At 45.4% G+C, this 20,139-nt stretch overlaps 1 protein-coding gene across 1 annotated transcript in view; it reads right to left on the bottom strand.

Annotated features, from left to right (window-relative positions):
* Nucleotides 1-344: 344 nt before the first annotated feature.
* Nucleotides 345-20,139, bottom strand: part of LOC140427776 (sorting nexin-9-like) — a 169,236-nt gene continuing 149,441 nt past the window's right edge. Inside the window, exons 15-17 of the mRNA XM_072513416.1 lie at nucleotides 17,327-17,441; nucleotides 14,813-14,904; nucleotides 345-1,751 (exon numbers count right to left, since the gene is read on the bottom strand). Coding sequence (XP_072369517.1) covers nucleotides 1,704-1,751; nucleotides 14,813-14,904; nucleotides 17,327-17,441 — 255 coding nt within the window. The 3' untranslated portion in view covers nucleotides 345-1,703. The remainder of the gene's footprint in view (nucleotides 1,752-14,812; nucleotides 14,905-17,326; nucleotides 17,442-20,139) is intronic.

Raw genomic sequence — 20,139 nt, 5'->3', positions numbered from 1 at the left:
TACATAGTTGTATACAAGAGCTTTTTTTCTGTGGAATTGTAAGGTGGAGGAATGTGATAGCTTGGCCCCATTGAGGGGCGATCTTTCGCAGGTCACATGACAGTGCGTGAACATTGTTAGCGGGGATCATCAGAGTAAGCCCTGGAGACGGTGGGAATAGACCTGTGTTGGCATTATGTTGTTCTGTATATATAACGTTCTTCCTTTGTTAATAATTCACTGTTGTGATTTAACACCTGCTTGTCATATTACCTCGCGCTACAACAATAATAATCTAAAATAAAGCTGAGAAGCAACAGGTATTTTCTTCTGACGCACAAAGTAATAACAAAACTACTGTAACATGTAGCAAAAATAGAAAACTTTATTAATGGTTCTCCAAAAAAAATACAAATGGTTATATTTGAAATCTTACTCTTTTAGCATCAACAAAGAGTAACTGAAGCCAACACAAAATATTGCAAACACACAAGGCAAAAATTATTAAACATGTTAGTCTATAAAATATTTACAGTGAAGTACAACCAAGTGGCGAGTAATCAAAGTGACATATTTAGTAACAATAACAAATATATTTCTGAATCAGTATTCTTTTCTTTAAAATGACTATTTTCCCCTCCCCATACACGTGAGCATTTTTAGTAGATTCCTTTATCTCCATCAGGTCTACCACATAGCCCAGTTCCCCAAATAAAGAGGGAAGTAAGATATTTAATTTCCCCACTTATGTTAAACTTGTGGAATGTAAATTGGTTATCAAAGTCTCAAAGTGACTCAGAGGAAGAATGGGATAGATTGCTCTCTTTTACTCTTCTTTGTCATATGAAGCCGCTTTGCATTAATTGTACATTATTGGGTGAATGCACATTTAGGGCTCTGCTGAATTGCTATGAGATGGAGTGCTCAGAGGTATATAGCAGCACAGTACTTCCCACTATTTTCCACCCTTCCTGCTTCCAATGGAGAAGCTCGCTATCTTTATCCACAACAGCTCCATAATTGACTTAAACCCATTTCCCTCACCACCCAGTGTTTCACTTGAGTGTGCACTGGGGTCATTTACAACAAAAGCCAAGGCACTGCAATATTCCTTCTTTGGCATCAATATAGGTTTACAATTGATCACAATTTGGCCTATAGGAACAATTTAAAGTATGCAATCCTTTAGGAAATTCCAAATGTAGCTAAATATTTAAATTTTAAACTTGAGCTCATAGCTGATAGGGAAGTTACAAAATGTAGGCCTATTGCATATAACATTCACATCAGAATAAAGTTTTGGGAACACTTATCAAGATGCTGTGTGGCACAATAAGAGCAATTCTGTCAGAACTAACTTTGTTTGTATTTCTCCCACCCCAACTTATTTCCAAACCATATACTTGCAGTTGTGGGAAAGTGGAACGGGATTTTTCATTTTTGGCTCCCTCACTTTTGTGAATTGCTTCGGCACTTCTGGGGAAGAGCCTCAGGATATATGGATCTATTTGCCTGGGAATATTTTGTCAATGTTGCAGAAGTTCAATCAGCATTAAAGGAAAGCAGGTAAAGAAATAGTCATTGCAGCTGGTGTCAAAATACTGCAAATAATTCAATCAGTATTAAAATATAAAATATAAAATAATAATAATTGCCGCTGAAATATCAAGAGGTCCTTTACAGAAAATTCACATACCAAATTACGCAAATTGCATTATTTGGAACTATTGGAATTCAAAACGAGCATATGCTTCCCTCAACTTATCTGTTATCTGAAAAAGAAATAAAAATTCAGTTTAGTAATTTATATGTTACTATTGAATCCCCGGTTGCATTGCCACAGGTTAAAATAGTGAAATTAAAATAGTCTTCCTCCCACTCTGGCTTCTAGTCTTAGATTCATTCTTCCTGTCTTCTTTTTGTTTCTGTCTTCCATTCTTTCTGAAACATCCTCCCACTCTTGAGTATCCAATAAAATCTAGAACTTTAATGGCACTGGCAAGGAAGTGTTTTTATTGTTGCTTTGTGGCCGTTAAAGGAAAACTATTTTGTTTGAACTGGAGTTACATGGGCACCAGGCCATTTGAGATAACAGGTACTTTTCCTGAAAGTCATTCTTGAACCAGTTGGGCTTTAAGACAATCTGACAAATCTCACTATATTTTATTTTTCTGATGGCAGTTCACAAATGATCAGATTAACACAAGAACAGAAAACTGGGAGCAGGAATAGGGCCATATGGCCCTTTGAGCCTACCCTGCCATTCAATATAGAGTTCACCAGCACCTGACAAGATTATACAACCTGCAAGCGAATGGTGGTGCCCAAGGATTCTGAGAGCCAGTATGTTGGAGGGGAAAATGTTTGAACAATCCATTCATATCCCACGTCACGCACATTATTCCATCCCACTGTCTGGAAAAAACAATCAGACTTATGACAGATTGTAATGTTCACATTCCGCTGACCATTCTTACGTCGTCACCGCTATCCAACAAGAATGTCAGAGTAAAAGCGGAAGAAATGGCAAAGTGCCAAGCAAACACGTGCAAGGAGACTATGATTTGAAGTTGAAGACTGGGTTCACTTCAAATGGCCAAACTGTGACCAGAAACTCGAATCATCTTGATCAGGATCAAAGCAGATCGGTGGTTGCTCGGTACCAACGCTTAGCTGTTGGATGATGACGGCACAAAGTACATTCATGCACGATGTTTGATATTTTGAGGATAGTGATTAAGGGGATAAATGTCCTTTTCCAATGTTCCTCATTTTCCTCACTGAGCTGATCACTTAGGACGACAGTCACAAATTAGTAGATCTCAGTGCCATCATCAACAAGCTTCATATCTCAAAGAATATTTCTGTACTTAGAAAGAACAGATATGTTGAACCATTAGGATAGTTTAATTTAAAATAAGGCCTTTTAGTTTTACAAGGGGGAAAAGATGGAGGGCGGTATCGTCTCAGAAATTGGCAAAGTCTAATTTTGAACGGGGAAAGCGGGGATCTTTATCCGGATAATGGCAATGGCCGCTTTTTCCACAGTATTGCGCGGCACTTAAGGAAAACAATAGGCAGGCACAGGTTCCATGCCGGATCGCTGGTGTGTAGCCTCTGATTCGTCCACCCCGCCATCACCACAGCGTTTCAATGATCCAGGTGCCATATTTAAAGGTCATGGCTGCACACAACTAGCACACTTTAGAGTTCACTGGGAGTCATGGCTGCCAAACCCAGGAATCATGCTGAACCAAGTTCACCGCGCCTCCCTCGAGTATCTGCTGGATGCAGTGGAGGCCCACCGCAATGTACTCTACCCACACTCTGGGTGAAAATCTGCACCCAAAGTCACCAATTCAGCACGGAAGGTGGTGGCAGCAGTGGTAAGTGCTAGGGCCCTATAGAAAAGGACAACTATCAGTGCCGCAAGAGAATGAATGATGTCCTCTGTTCTGCCAGCGTAAGTCACTCTTATCATCACTCACAACTCACACACCCACAGGGTTCTCACTCACTACCAGCTCAAGGGACACCACCACTAACTCCCCCACACACACACATCTTCATCTCTGCTGCGGGTCATGCCCTCATCACCTCACTGGTTCAACTCACCATCTACACATGCCAGACATTCTTATCATCTGCCCTGGCATGTATCCTGCTTGCACTCTCTAGATCTGTCTTCGTGCAAAACAAGCTGGCTCACAAGAGGGAGAGATACAGATGGGTGGAGGGATGCCAGAACTCATGGACTTTGAGGAGAGAGAAATTCAGCTGGCTGGGAGGACATGGACCATTCCTGTGCTGATGGTGAGGTCGGCAGTGATAAACCAAGTGAAGGTTCATCAGACAGTGATGTCTCCTGTTTCACAGGCCCCTGCCATGGACTAATGACCTCTCCTTTTCCACATCCAGGAAACAGCTGAGAGAGTCCTTGAGCCAAGCCTTTGACTTCATCCCTGACAGCAGCACAGAAAAGGCAATCTGAGACCCTGAAAGAGAAGAACCATCATAGCACTCACCACACCCTCCACTCCCACACAAATACATACGTTGGTGGGACCTAGTTCCAGAATAGCCTCGGGGTCACAATCTGGTGAGAACATAGCACTGTCTAATTCACAGCATGATGTGGAGATGCCGGCGTTGGACTGGGGTGAGCACAGTAAGAAGTCTTACAACACAAGGTTAAAGTCCAACAGGTTTGTTTCAAATCACTAGTTTCTGGAGCACTGCTCCTTCCTCAGGTGAATGAAGAGGTATGTTTTAGAAACAGAAATATAGACAAAGTCAAAGATGCCAAACAATGCTTGGAATGCGAGCATTTGCAGGTAATTAAGTCTTTACAGATCCAGAGATAGGGGTAACCCCAGGTTAAAGAGGTGTGAATTGTCTCAAGCCAGGACAGTTGGTAGGATTTCACAAGCCCAGGCCAGATGGTGGGGGGGTGAATGTAATGCGACATGAATCCAAGGTCCCGGTTGTGGCCGTACTCATGTGTGTGGAACTTGGCTATAAGTTTCTGCTCGGCGATTCTGCGTTGTCGCGCATCCTGAAGGCCGCCTTGGAGAACGCTTACCCGATCGAAGGTTGAATGCCCTTGACTGCTGAAGTGTTCCCCGACTGGAAGGAAACATTCCTGCCTGGTGATTGTCGCACGATGTCCGTACGTCTGTTGTCGCAATGTCTGCATGGTCTCGCCGATGTACCACGCTTCAGGACATCCTTTCCTGCAGTGTATGAGGTTGACAACGTTGGCCGAGTCGCACGAGTATGTACCGCGTACCTGGTGGGTGGTGTTCTCACGTGTAATGGTGGTATCCATGTCGATGATCTGGCACGTCTTGCAGAGATTGCCATGGCAGGGTTGTGTGGTGTTGTGGTCGCTGTTCTGAAGGCTGGGTAGTTTGCTGCAAACAATGGTTTGTTTGAGGTTGCGCGGTTGTTTGAAGGCAAGTAGTGGGGCTGTGGGAATGACCTTGGCAAGATGGTCATCTTCATCGATGACGTGTTGAAGGCTGCGAAGAAGATGTTGTAGTTTCTTCGCTCCGGGAAAGTACTGGACGACGAAGGGTACTCTGTTGGTTGTGTCCCATGTTTGTCTTCTGAGGAGGTTGTGCGGTTTTTTGCTGTGGCGCATTGGAAATGTCGATCGATGAGTCGAGCGCCATATCCCGTTCGTACGAGGGCATCTTTCAGTGTCTGTATATGTCTGTTACGCTCCTCTTCGTCTGAGCAGATCCTGTGTATACAGAGGGCTTGTCCATAGGGGATGGCTTCTTTAATGTGTTTAGGGTGGAAGCTGGAGAAGTGGAGCATCGTGAGGTTATCCGTGGGCTTGCGGTAAAGCGAAGTGCTGAGGTGACCTTCCTTACTGGAGATGAGTGTGTCCAAGAATGGAACAGATTTTGGAGAGTAGTCCATGGTGAGTCTGATGGTGGGATGGAACTTATTGAAGTCATCGTGTAGTCGTTTCAGTGATTCTTCGCCGTGGATCCAAAGGAAAACAATGCCATCGCTGTATTTGGTGTATAACGTCGGTTGAAAGTCCTGTGCGGTGGGGAGGTCTTGTTCAAACTTGTGCATGAAGATGTTGGCATATTGAGGTGCAAATTTGGTCCCCATGGCTGTTCCATGCGTCTGGATGAAGAACTTGTTGTCGAAGGTGAAGACGTTGTGATCCAGAATGAAGCGGATGAGTTGCAGAATTGCGTCTGGAGATTGGCAGTTGTCGGTGTTGAGTACAGAGGCTGTTGCAGCAATGCCGTTGTCATGGGGTATGCTGGTGTCCATTATGACGAGGAATGTTCCTGCTTCAACTGGTCCATGGGTGCAGAGTTTCTGTAGGAAGCCCGTCGGGTCGCGACAGAAGCTGGGCGTTCCTTGTACAATGGGTTTCAGGATGCTCTCGATGTAGCCTGAGAGGTTCTCTCACAGGGTCCCATTGCCTGATATGGTAGGACGGCCTGGTGTGTTGGCCTTGTGTATTTTCGGGAGGCAGTAGAGATCTCCAACGTGGGGAGTACGTGGGATGAGAGCACGTAGGGTGATCTAAAGGTCTGGATCTAAGGTCTCGATCAGTCTGTTGAGTTGGCGGTTGTGTTCCTTGGTCGGATCTGCGGGTAACTGTCTGTAATGTTCCTGGTTGTTGAGTTGTCGGTACACTTCTTTGCAGTAGTCTGTTCTGTTCTGTATGACCGTGGCTCCTCCTTTGCTGGTTTGATGACGATGTTGCGGTTGGTCTTGAGAGCACGGATGGCGTTGCGTTGTGCTTGGGTGACGTTCGGGGCTGTCTTGTGAATGCGACTGATGAATCTGGCATTGACGCGACTCCTGACGGCTTGAGCATACATGTCGAGTCTCGGGCAGCGGCCTTCCGGAGGGGTCCAATTCGCCTCTTCCTTCTTCGCTTGCCGCACCACAGATCTCTCTGTCTGCTGTTCCAGTTCATTGGTTGACTCATTGGGTTTGCTTTCGGCCTCTTGTGGTCTGTGTCTACTAAACAGAACGGACTACTGCAAAGTGCATCGACAACTCAACAACCAGGAACACTAGAGACAGTTACCCGCAGATCCGACCAAGAAACACAATTCAACAGACTGATCAAGACCTTGGATCCAGACCTCCAGATCACCCTACGTGCTCTCATCCCACGTACTCCCCGCATTGGAGATCTCTACTGCTTCCCGAAAATACACAAGGCCAACACACCAGGCCGCCCTATCGTTTCAGGCAATGGAACCCTGTGTGAGAACCTCTCTGGCTATATCGAGGGCATCTTAAAACCCATCATACAAGGAACGCCCAGCTTCTGTCGCGAACCGACGGACTTCCTACAGAAACTCAGCACCCATGGACCAGTTGAACCAGGAACATTCCTTGTCACAATGGACGTCTCGGCACTCAACGCCAGCATACCCCATGACAATGGCATTGCTGCAACAGCCTCTGTACTCAACACCGACAACTGCCAATCTCCAGACACAATTCTGCAACTCATCCGCTTCATTCTGGATCACAATGTCTTCACCTTCGACAACAAGTTCTTCATCCAGACACACGGAACAGCCATGGGGACCAAATTCGCACCTCAATATGCCAACATCTTCATGCACAAGTTTGAACAAGACCTCCTCACCGCACAGGACCTACAACCGACATTATACACCAGATACATCGATGACATTTTTTTCCTTTGGACCCACGGCGAAGAATCGCTGAAACGAAAACATGATGACATCAATAAGTTCGATCCCACCATCAGACTCACCATGGACTACTCTCCAAAATCGGTTCCATTCTTGGACACACTCATCTCCATCAAGGATGGTCACCTCAACACTTCGCTTTACCGCAAGCCCACGGATAACCTCACGATGCTCCACTTCTCCAGCTTCCACCCTAAACACCCTGAGTGAGGCAAGAGAGGAGATTGCAGGGCTCTGGTACTAATTTTCAAATCCTCTCTGACCACAGGAGAGGTGCCAGAGGACAGGAGAACAGTTAATGTGGTACCATTAGTCAAGAAGGGACGTAGGGAATAACCAGGTAATTACAGGCCAGTGAATCTAACAATAGTGGTAGGTAAATCATTGAAAACAATTTTGAGGGACAGAATTAATCTGAATTTGGCGAGGCAAGGATTAATCAAGAATAGTCAGCATGGCTTTGTCAGGGGAAGGACATGCCTAACAAATTTGATTAAACTTTTCAAAGAGGTGACTAGGTGTGTAAATGAGGGCAGTGCAGTTGATGTAGTCTACATGGATGTCAGTAAGGCTTTTGACAAAGTCCCGCAACTTAAGTTGACAACTTAACTTAAGTCCCACAACATAAACAGTTGGGAAACTGATCATGAAGATAAAAGCCCTTAGGATTCAGGGCAATTTAGGAAATTGGATCCAAAATTGGCTTAGTGTCAGGAAGCAGAGGGTGATGGTCAAAGGTTGTTTTTGTGATTGGAAGTCTGTGTCCACTAGCGTACAGCAGGGATCAGTGCTGGGTCCCCTGCTGTTTGTTGTGTACATTAGCGATCTAGACGTGAATGTGGGGAGTATGATCAGTAAGTTTGCAGATGACATGTGGGGAGGCAGATTTTAAAAGGGTAATACAGGATCTGGCCAAATTGGACTGGGAGCAGCTACTTTTAGGAAGATCCACATGAGACCACTGGGAGTCATTCAAAAAGGTAAAAAGTGATATGAATAGCGAGGAGGAAAGCCTCAGATTACCATGGGATATAGACGGGATGGTCAGAACAGTAGCAACCAAATTTAACCCTGAAAAAAGTGTGAGGGGATGCATTTTGGAAAGACTAACAAGGCAATGGAGTAGACGATGAAAGGTAGGACCCGAGGAAGTACAAAGGCTTCTCTGTACAGAGGCTTCTCAAACCTCACTTCAGCTGTCTTTCCCTCTCAATGAAGCAGCCAAGAGCTCTCGGGCATCCACAGGAAGGAGGTGCAGATGGTGCACAACCCGGGACATCCACCCAGATGACTCCTGGAGTGTCCCATCCATCCAAATTCTCCCTTCCTGCGACCGCTTCAGCTCCAGCTCCCAGGGCAAGGAGAGTGGCACTGCCACACAGCAGGACCCTGAAAGCAGGCCGAGGCCCCAACAGGTGTTGCTCTTCCAGACGACACACCAAGGTCATCCCATCCAAGAGAACCAACAGTCAGCAGGCTAGAACCTCATCGTCAGCAACCCAATGGTCTGCTCCAACAGAGTGCGAGTTGCAGCATGAACCTCATTGTACCTTAGCTGTAGTTGACTTGTGGCCTTCACACAGGCGTCACCAGCCACATCCTCAGTGAGCCCTCATCTCTGAGGAGTCAACACTGTACCCTCTGTGGACTCTGAATGAAGTCAGGGATCGGAGAGCGGCTCAGGATGCACGAGTTGTATACATTCCCTGGGAATCGAGCACACACCTGCAGGGTGCATTGGGTGTGGTTGCAGAGCAGATAAATATTCAGCGAGTGGAAGTCCTTGTGATTTACATAGTTGACAGCTTGATGCCATGGAGCTTTGAGTGCCACGAGTGCTTTCGATGGCACCCTGCACCTGTGGAAAGACAGAGATTTGCACAAAGCCCATTGCTCTTGCTTCCTGGCTTGCCTGATTCCAGTTGAAATTCACAAAGTTTGTGCCCTCGTGAAGACTGCATCCATAACCTCCTTGATGCTCTTGTGTGCGGAGGCTTCTGAAATCCTGCAGAGGTCCCCTGCGGAGCCCTATTAGGAAGCACTGGCATAATAATGGAGTGCCTCAGTCACTGACACTGACAATGGATGCCAAGTCTCCATGGTGCCCAATCCTGCAGCAGATGGCATATGACACCAGCCAATTCCTCGGACATGTGCAGTCCTCGGCAACACTGGTTCTTGAACATCTGCAGGTATGTCAAGCACCATCAGTAGACTTTGGGTCTAGCGAGGCACGTACAAGGGTCAGTTCTCTGGGGGTTCATCCTTTGCGTGTGGAGCAAGCCCTGCTATCGCCTCATCTTCACAGTTCTGCTACTGCCTTTGGCAAGACAGACACTGCTATTGACATCTTCTTCTTCTTCTGTCCTGTCTATGAGCGAGGAGAATGACAGTGAGATCACTTGATCCCATGTTCCTGACAGCCTCCTCAATGCAGAATCAAAGCAGAGACTTGATGGTTAGCATTTGTCTGCTGCGGATCACTCTTTGTCCATTCATCGTCTACAACTCTCAAAGCCCATTAACTCATGTCCTGGCCACAACATTGATGCCCAGTCCTTAGTTCACATGTTGGTTGGCATGACCCTACACCACATGACTGAGTATTAACAGCTTTGACCACTCCACTGTATCCTGAGCTCTCATCTCAGGCAGAGGCATTGACCAATGTTAGGAAAACAAAAGTAGTTTCAATGGATTTATACATTTGTAGTGGTACACAGTAGAAATAAGGTATATTTTTAAGTGGGTTTAATTTAATATTCCTGTGCCTGGAAGGGTAAAACCTATAGTTAGGTTCATGCTGGACAAAGGTGTGGTGGTTGGTTAAGTTCCAACTGTGTTTCTATTGTATTTAGAGAGGGCTATAGAGTGAAGAATAAATAAAAGGCAATGCACGTGGTTGTTGCTTAGCAACCGGGGCCTTGTAAGGTAGAGAAATGTTCAAGTTATAGTTTAGCTAATTTGATTAGCAGTTGGAGAGAGGTGGTGAGAGAGAAGATAGCTCCCACAGCTCTGCCAGAAGCAATTGGTTTAGAAGGCTAGAGAGGGAACATCTCTCTCAGCTCTCGGAAATCTCAAGTCCAGCTAGTTAAGGAAACTAGATGAATGAAGAAAAGTGTTCAAGAAGTCTGGAGTTAAGTGAACAGAGACCTAAGTATGGTTCAGAAGAATTGAAGAAAGAGTAAACAAAGTGTTCTGAGTTAAAGAGACAATTGCAGTGACCAGATTTAAAGTGGGACAGCAGCCTTCAAAGGTAAATGAAATGCCTGATGCCATTTTAATACAGTATGTGAATTGAGAGTTAAAGCAATTGTGAGCAGTTCACACAACAGTCAAGACAAAGAAATCCTATAGGGTTTGTGTAAAATCCTGGACTGGATTCACTGTTAAAACTGGAGCGGTAGTTTTGTTAGAAGTGTCATTTGGAAAACCTGGTCTGGATATTGTAATGCAAACTGCCAAGGGAAGGCATTATTATTTTATTATTATTTTTCTTTTTCCAATTAAGGGGCAATTTAGGGTGGCCAATCCATCTACCATGCACAGCTTTGGGTTGTGGGGGTGAGACCCACGCAGACACGAGGAGAATGTGCAACCTCCACAGGGACAGTGGACGCACTTCGCTCTGAACCCAAGTTAATGGTTGTCGATTTCTCCTCGGAATTCCCCCAGATGATGATCATATGACAGAGACCTGGTTGAGGGAAGGGCAGGATTGGCAGCTAAACGTTCCAGGATTTAGATGTTTCAGGCGGGATAGAGGGGGATGTAAAAGGGGAGGCGGAGTTGCGCTACTGGTTAGGGAGAATATCACAGCTGTACTGCGGGAGGACACCTCAGAGGGCAGTGAGGCTATATGGGTAGAGATCAGGAATAAGAAGAGTGCAGTCACAATGTTGGGGGTTTACTACAGGCCTCCCAACAGCCAGCGGGAGATAGAGGAGCAGATAGGTAGACAGATTTTGGAAAAGAGTAAAAACAACAGGGTTGTGGTGATGGGAGACTTCAACTTCCCCAATATTGACTGGGACTCACTTAGTGCCAGGGGCTTAGATGGGGCAGAGTTTGTAAGGAGCATCCAGGAGGGCTTCTTAAAACAATATGTAGACAGTCCAACTAGGGAAGGGGTGATACTGGACCTGGTATTGGGGAATGAGCCCGGCCAGGTGGTAGATGTTTCAGTAGGGGAGCATTTCGGTAACAGTGACCACAATTCAGTAAGTTTTAAAGTACTGGTGGACAAGGATAAGAGTGGTCCTAGGATGAATGTGCTAAATTGGGGGAAGGCTAATTATAACAATATTAGGTGGGAACTGAAGAACATAGATTGGGGGCAGATGTTTGAGGGCAAATCAACATCTGACATGTGGGAGGCTTTCAAGTGTCAGTTGAAAGGAATTCAGGACCGGCATGTTCCTGTGAGGAAGAAGAATAAATACGGCAATTTTCGGGAACCTTGGATAACGAGAGATATTGTAGGCCTCGTCAAAAAGAAAAAGGAGGCATTTGTCTGGGATAAAAGGCTGGGAACAGACAAAGCCTGCGTGGAATATAAGGAAAGTAGGAAGGAACTTAAGCAAGGAGTCAGGAGGGCTAGAAGGGGTCACGAAAATCATTGGCAAATAGGGTTAAGGAAAATCCCAAGGCTTTTTACACGTACATAAAAAGCAAGAGGGTAGCCAGGGAAAGGGTTGGCCCACTGAAGGATAGGCAAGGGAATCTATGTGTGGAGCCAGAGGAAATGGGCGAGGTACTAAATGAATACTTTGCATCAGTATTCACCAAAGAGAAGAAATTGGTAGATGTTGAGTCTGGAGAAGGGTGTGTCGATAGCCTGGGTCACATTGAGATCCAAAAAGACAAGGTGTTGGGTGTCTTAAAAAATATTAAGGTAGATAAGTTGCCAGGGCCTGATGGGATCTACCCCAGAATACTGAAGGAGGCTGGAGAGGAAATTGCTGAGGCCTTGACAGAAATCTTTGGATCCTCATTGTCTTCAGGGGATGTCCCAGAGGACTGGAGAATAGCCAATGTTGTTCCTCTGTTTAAGAAGGGTAGCAAGGATAATCCAGGGAACTAGAGGCCGGTGAGCCTTACTTCAGTGGTAGGGAAATTACTGGAGAGAATTCTTCGAGACAGGATCTACTCCCATTTGGAAGCAAATGGACGTATTAGTGAGAGGCAGCATGGTTTTGTGAAGGGGAGGTCGTGTCTCACTAACTTGATAGAGTTTTTCAAGGAGGTCACAAAGATGATTGATGCAGGTAGGGCAGTGGATGTTGTCTATATGGACTTCAGTAAGGCCTTTGACAAGGTCCCTCATGGTAGACGAGTACAAAAGGTGAAGTCACACGGGATCAGGGGTGAGCTGGCAAGGTGGATACAGAACTGGCTAGGTCATAGAAGGCAGAGAGTAGCAATGGAAGGATGCTTTTCTAATTGGAGGGCTGTGACCAGTGGTGTTCCACAGGGATCAGTGCTGGGACCTTTGCTCTTTGTAGTATATATAAATGATTTGGAGGAAAATGTAACTGGTCTGATTAGTAAGTTTGCAGACGACACAAAGGTTGGTGGAATTGCGGATAGCGATGAGGACTGTCAGAGGATACAGCAGAATTTAGAGTGTTTGGAGACTTGGGCGGAGAGATGGCAGATGGAGTTTAATCCGGACAAATGTGAGGTAATGCATTTTGGAAGGTCTAATGCAGGTAGGGAATATAGAGTGAATGGTAGAACCCTCAAGAGTATTGAAAGTCAAAGAGATCTAGGAGTACAGGTCCACAGGTCACTGAAAGGGGCAACACAGGTGGAGAAGGTAGTCAAGAAGGCATACGGCATGCTTGCCTTCATTGGCCGGGGCATTGAGTATAAGAATTGGCAAGTCATGTTGCAGCTGTATAGAACCTTAGTTAGGCCACACTTGGAGTATAGTGTTCAATTCTGGTCGCCACACTACCAGAAGGATGTGGAGGCTTTCGAGAGGGTGCAGAAGAGATTTACCAGAATGTTGCCTGGTATGGAGGGCATTAGCTATGAGGAGCGGTTGAATAAACTCGGTTTGTTCTCACTGGAACGAAGGAAGTTGAGGGGCGGCCTGATAGAGGTCTACAAAATTATGAGGGGCATAGACAGAGTGGATAGTCAGAGGCTTTTCCCCGGGGTAGAGGGGTCAATTACTAGGGGGCATAGGTTTAAGGTGAGAGGGGCAAGGTTTAGAGTAGATGTACGAGGCAAGTTTTTTACGCAGAGGGTAGTGGGTGCCTGGAACTCGCTACCGGAGGAGGTGGTGGAAGCAGGGACGATAGTGACATTTAAGGGGCATCTTGACAAATACATGAATAGGATGGGAATAGAGGGATACGGACCCAAGGAGTGTAGAAGATTGTAGTTTAGTCAGGCAGCATGGTCGGCACGGGCTTGGAGGGCCGAAGGGCCTGTTCCTGTGCTGTACATTTCTTTGTTCTTTGTTGTTCTTTGACAGTTTCCAAACTCCACTCCCAAAAACATGCTTTAAAATCTTCTCTTATAATAATGCCTTCCGGGCGGCACGGTGGTGCAGTGGTTAGCACTGCTACCTCATGGCGCCGGGGACTCGGGTGCGATCCTGGCCCTGGGTCACTGCCCGTGTGGAGTTTGCACATTCTCCCCGTATCTGCGTGGGTCTCACCCTCACAACCCAAAGATGTGCGGACTAGGTGGTTTGGCCGTACTAAATTGCCCCTTAATTGGAAAAAAATAATAATTGGGTACCTTACATTTATGAAATCATAATACATTGGCAAATCATTATCAAGCCCATACGACAGAATCGTACCCCCCACATCAAATAAAGAGTCCCGGTGTGATTTCCCACTGGTGTGACGCAAGAATGAAAGGCTTAATGGGATGCCGGTGGGCAGCTGTTTTAATGAGCATTCATGAGATGCAAATTAATGCAAATCATGTTCGTCCCACCAGCCAGCGAGATGACCAACCCGCTATTAGCTCGCCATTGGGAGAATTACAACGTGATTCTATGCTGGCAACTTCCTGAATTTTTGGCCCCAGCCAGATTCTCCAAACCCGCCATGGACGGGTTGGGAAAATTCTGCCTATAGAGTTTAGGAGTGCATTCGGACAATGGCAGGTGTGTATTCCACAAAGGGGAGCTTTGACTGATTTAAGTGGTAGTTCCCACCCATTCTGCTTAAATGTGGGACTGCCTGGAACCTTGATAGCCTGTGCTCGGGTTGCAAAGTTCACCTGACAACCCCCCCCCCCCCCCCCCCCCCCCGGCCCGGCAGGCACCTTAATAGTTCATCAGTGTCCATTTTTATGAGGTAAAATTTTTATGAAGTAAAACTAAGGCAATTCCAGAAGCTTCCATTCAAGTCCATGCTTAAAGTTATGAATATGACATATCTTCTTCTGGGCACGAAATATGTCATCTTTTCCTATGACATAAGATATAAAACACAACACTGGGATTGAAAAATAAATGATCCAATATCTCAACTGCTACTTCTAATGGCTACTCATCATTTTTGAAGCAGGGAATATATTTCAGTCAGTTTTAATGGAGGAAAGGATGCAAAATATTCTCTCGGACTGTAGAATAGCCGTATGGATTGTTGGTTTACCTTGCTATACATCTGAACCTGTTCATACAGAAAATGTTGAATTGTTTCTTTGTAGTCATTAGTGAGTTCATGATTAAAATGATTGATTTCAGCTGCAATCACAAAAACAAAATAAATGCACAGTTACTGAAATGAAAATTCTCAAATACAGCTATTTACTTAAGATTTCTCATTTATAAACCTGAGTCAGCACTTGGAAAATGCAAATGTTTACAGCAACAGTCTCTTTATCTTGGCACAGCATTCACAAGGAAATGAAGCAATCAATGATTCTGGCATACTGAGGCTAATGGAAAAGGTTAGATCCTTAAAGAGACCCCCCCCACCCCTCCCAGCCGAGATGGAGAAATGTTCATTCATCTGTTTCCCCACCTTACTCACACCTGCTCCCGCCTAAAACTTGAGGCTGGGCAGGGAAAGGCTCTTAAATCCAATTGGTGAATGGACGGGTTTCCCGCTCGAGGCCCTTTCCACCTAAGCGTGGAACTGCGTCAGAGTTTGGACGGGCTGAACCCGGGGAGGAAGGGGGGAAATAACGTCCATTGAATTTTACACTCCCCACCACCTTGCCTCATAACCTGCCTTGAGGGGGGGGGGGGGCTCTGTTGCAACATCATCAGCGCTTGCTCAGTTGATCTAGGAGACTTGGAGATGTGGGGAAAGTGAAGGACGTGGGGAACCATTTTGCCCACACTGGAGTACCCCAGATCTGTCCCAACAGCGACTCGTGCCTGAAGTCAATGGCTCGGTTTCTGGTTGGCAAGCTAGTGTGCCACAGGGTTTGGTCCTCGGGCTCCAACTATTTACAATCTACATCAATGACTTGGATGTGGGGATAGAATGTACTATAGCCAAATTTGCAGACATTAAAATAGTTGGGAAAGCAAGTTGCAATGAGGAAATAAGAAATTTACAAATGGATATGGACAGGTTAGGTGCGTGGGACAAAATTTGTCAGATGGAATTTAACGTGAATAGGTCTGAGGTTATCCATTTTGGTTGGAGGAACAAAAAGGCAACTTATGTAAATGGAGAGAAACTTTAAAATGCTTCAGCACAGAGGGATCTGGGTGTCCTCATGCATGAATCGCAGAAAGTGTGCAAGTGCAGCAGGTAATAAAGAAGACAAATTGAATTTTGGCATTCATTGCTCATGGAATAGAGTATAAAAGTAAGGAAGTGCTGTTGAAACTGCATAGGGCATTGATGAGACTGCATTTGGAGTACTGTTCAGAGATTTGGTCCCTTGAGGAGGAATGTAAATACATTAGAGACAGTTCAGAGAAGGTTCACTAGATTGATTCCAAGGATGGAGGACTTGTTTTATGAAGAGAGATTGAGTTGTTTAGGCCTATACTCGTTGGAGTTTAGAAGAATGAGAGATCTAATTGAGGTGTATAAGATACTGAAGGGGAATTGGCAGGGTAGACATAGAGCGGGTGTTTCTCCTTGTTGGACATTCTAGACATTTAAGGGGCATCTTGACAAATACATGAATATGATGGGAATAGAGGGATACGGACCCAGGAAGTGTAGAAGATTGTAATTTAGTCGGGCAGCATGGTCGGCATGTGCTTGGAGGGCCGAAGGGCCTGTTCGAGTGGTGTACATTTCTTTGTTCTTTGTTCTAGAGCGAGGGGCCATAGTTTTAAGCTAAGGGGTGGCAAATCTAAAACAGAAATAAGGAAGAATTACTTCATTCAAGGGCTGTGAATCTGTGGAAGTCTCTACCCGAGAGCGCAGTGGACTCCGGAACACAAAACAGACTTAAGAAGGACATAGATAGGTTTGTAATTAGTAGCGAGATAAAGGCTTTGGGGAGCAGGCAGGAAGGTGGAGATGAGGCTGAGGTGAGATCAACCATGATTGTATTGAATGCAGGTTCGAGAGGCTGAATTGCCTACTCCTGCTCTTGGTTCTTATGTTCTTTTGCTTAACATTGGTGGGTACTCAGGCCATTGCTGCTGACCCAGAGCAGGGTAATTAAGGATTTATGGAAGGCTGTGGCAAACAGGAGGGGCCTAAGGGCTCTTCTAGAGCCAAGAGAAGGACTCTTGTTTCTCGCTGTCTGAAAGAAGCAGTAAAAACAATTAAAAATCCCTTACTTGACCCTCCTAAAGCCAGAATGTCCATTGCCACCAGTTTTGAACCAGTTTAGGCCTTTGGCTAAAATGGCAATGGGAACCCCAATTACAATTTTAAAAATATGTGGGTGTTTGTGGCTATGCCAGCATTTATTGCCCATCCCTTGTTGCCCTTCAGAGGTGCTGGTAAGCGGTCTTCTTGAACCGCTGCAGTCTGAGCTGTAGGCACACCCACAGTGCTGTTAGGGAGCAGGTGTTAGGTTCCTTAAAGCCTTGTACTTCTCATCAGTGAGAAGCAACACTACCATTTGAATCAGGACTTCTAGATTGGACAAGTAAAAATGGTGCAGAACGGAACAATGATGGGATTAAAATTGACTCTCAAGAATGAAATGTCAAGAAACACTCGAAGATTTGGAAGAACTCATACCCTGTATGGTTGAAGACACAACTCCAGCTTTGAAAACAATGGCTTCTTTCTCTTTCACTGTGACTTTGTTGACTTGAGAAAGCTTTTCATATTCATGAGCCTTTTCTATTGCTCCCTGAAAAGAAACAATTGCAAAATAATTTTTTAATTGAAATGAGTCTTCAAAATGTAGTAGAACCTATTTGAGGCTTTAAAAAGACGTATTCCTTAATTGACATCATTGGTAAAGGTTATAATCTGAGTTACTTAAAAATAGAGATAACACTTGAATGGATTCAAGTCATGTCGCAATAATTTTGAAGAGGACACAAGAGAGACGGCTGTAGACCTTTGCGCATTTGCAGAAAGCCAGCCTTTGTCAGCCTTGAAAGCCTATTTGAGGCAGGGGCTGGTTTAGCTCAGTGGGCTAGACAGCTGGTTTGTGATGCAGAACAAGGCCAGCAGCGCGGGTTCAATTCCTGTACCAGCTGAGAATTCTGAATTCGCCCTCCGTGTACCCGAACAGGTGGCAGAATGTGGCGACTGGTGGCTCTTCACAGTAACTTCATTGCAGTGTTAATGTAAGTCTACTTGTGACAATAAAAAAAATTATAGTGGACACTACAACCTCTCCTCACATCTGAACTGCGCACCAAATAAAAATATCGCCACAGTCCGAGATCAAAATGAAACATGTCAGGCTGATCTTTAGGGTTCTTCTATCACTTTTAAATGATGCACCTCCTCTTCTTGTTCTCCTGCCAGGAGCCCATCCAACATGCAAAAAAAAAGGCCAACCCAGGAAACATAGGCCAGGGTTTCAGCCGGCCATATCAGGGTGGACGTCCTACCTACTCCTCCTCTTGCAGTGACCCTGCCTCAGCGGAAAATCCAGGCAAGCTCTCTGAAAATAAACCTAGATTGTCTCTTGGCAAAATATTCCAGCACCAGCATTTTGCCTCCAGAAAGGCACAATAGAATTTTACTATAAAAATGGAACTAATGGAAAAGTTATTAAAATTGACAGAGCTACTGTGAAATGTAAAATAGATAAAATAAACAGATATGCATGGATGTAAACACAAGACTGACAATATGGTGGCCTAGAGATTTGACCGTATAACACCCATTTCTCAGGCACTATGTGGCGCCCCAAAGCCTCTAATATTACAGAGCGAGTAACAAATCTCAATTAGGAACCACAAAATCACCACAATGCTAAATGCTGAAAATCTGGCCTGCACTGTGCAGACCTGAAACAAGTACTAGGCCTCAAGGGACCTAACACCTGCTCACTGTCCCCACTGCAAGACTGGTTTGCCCTGAGAGACCCCCTTCTCTACTTACAGCTAGGTTCAGGCAAACCAGACCTGCAGGTGGCCTACCAGGCAGTCCATTAAGGGACAGTCTGTCCGGTCTCAACCAAAAGGCACTTTTTTCCCAAATACTTTGCCGAATACGGACTCCACATTAAAAAAACGCACGGAACCCTGTCAGCGCAATCCGATTCACCGACCCACAACCTCATTACCGTCACCCTTAATCCACTGATTTATCCCTCTATCACTCAGCCCGCTTGCCTCCTCTTCCTGGTCACCCTCTCTTCCTCAGTTATCCGAGGCTGCCAGCAGGCCTATCTGCAATTGCTGATCCCATGAACATGTGATCCAACATCAGGGGCATTTGGAGTCTCAGCATACTTTTTAAAAATCATTTTTTGCAGCTAACAAAAATGCAAGCTCTAAAAGACTTTTTGTTCTCAAAAGGGTCAGTCGGCACCAATTCATTTCAGTGATATGTGGTTGTAGCAAGACTTGATTTGGCTAAATTTCTTTCTTTTGCTGTTCCGACCAATTTATTTTGAACTTTCTAACTTTCTTTCTGAACCTGATTTCACGTTCGCAAATCCAGAAGTTTAAGTTGCCTTGCCGTTCCAATTACTCTAAATTCTAATCAATGGCTTAGCAAATGGCAAGAGTGCGACATGCTGAGGTCTGCCCGTTCTGATTCGCAGTGCGTGCAGGCACCATTCTTTTTTTATTCATTTACACAATGTGGTGGTCACTGGCTAGGCCAGCATTTATTGCCCATCCCTAGTTACCCTGCAGAAGGTGACGGTGAGCTGCCTTATTGAACCGCTGCAGTCCCTGAGGTGTAGGTACATCTAGAGTGCTGTTAGGGAGGGATTTCCAGGGTTTGCCCCAGCGAAATTAAAGAAATTATGATATATTTACAAGTCGGGATGGTGAGTGATTTGGAGGGGAACTTCCAGGTGGTAGGGCTCCCAGGTTTCTTCTGCTCTTGCCTTTCTAGATGATAATGGATGTGGGTTTGGAAGGTGCTGTCTAAGGAATCTTGGCGACTTACTGCAGTACATCTTGTAGATGGTACACACGGCTGCCACTGTTTGTCGCTGGTGGAGGATTTGAATGTTCATGGAAGGTGTAGCAATCAAACAGGCTGCTTTGTCCTGGATGGTGATGGGCTTCTTGCGTGTTGTTGGAGCTGCACTCATCCAGGCAAGTGGAGAGTATTCCATTACACTCCTGGCTTGTGCCTTGTAGATGGGAGTACAGACTTTGGGGGGGTCAGGATGTGAGTTACTCGCCGTAGGATTCCTAGCCTTTGTTCTGCCCTGGTAACTACAGTATTAATATGGCTAGTCCAGTTCAGTTTCTGATCAATACTAACCCCCAGGATGTTGATTGTGGGGGATTCAGTAATGGTAATACCATAGAATGTCATGGGGTGGTGGTTAGATCCTTTCTTGTAGGATATGGTCATTGCCTGGCACTTGTGTGTTGCGAATGTACCTTGGCACTCGTGAGCCCAAG

The sequence above is a fragment of the Scyliorhinus torazame genome, chromosome 8 (assembly GCF_047496885.1).
Source record: "Scyliorhinus torazame isolate Kashiwa2021f chromosome 8, sScyTor2.1, whole genome shotgun sequence".
Classification (NCBI taxonomy): domain Eukaryota; kingdom Metazoa; phylum Chordata; class Chondrichthyes; order Carcharhiniformes; family Scyliorhinidae; genus Scyliorhinus; species Scyliorhinus torazame.
Note: the sequence above shows the minus strand (reverse complement) of the source record. Positions and strands in the feature narration are given on the sequence as shown.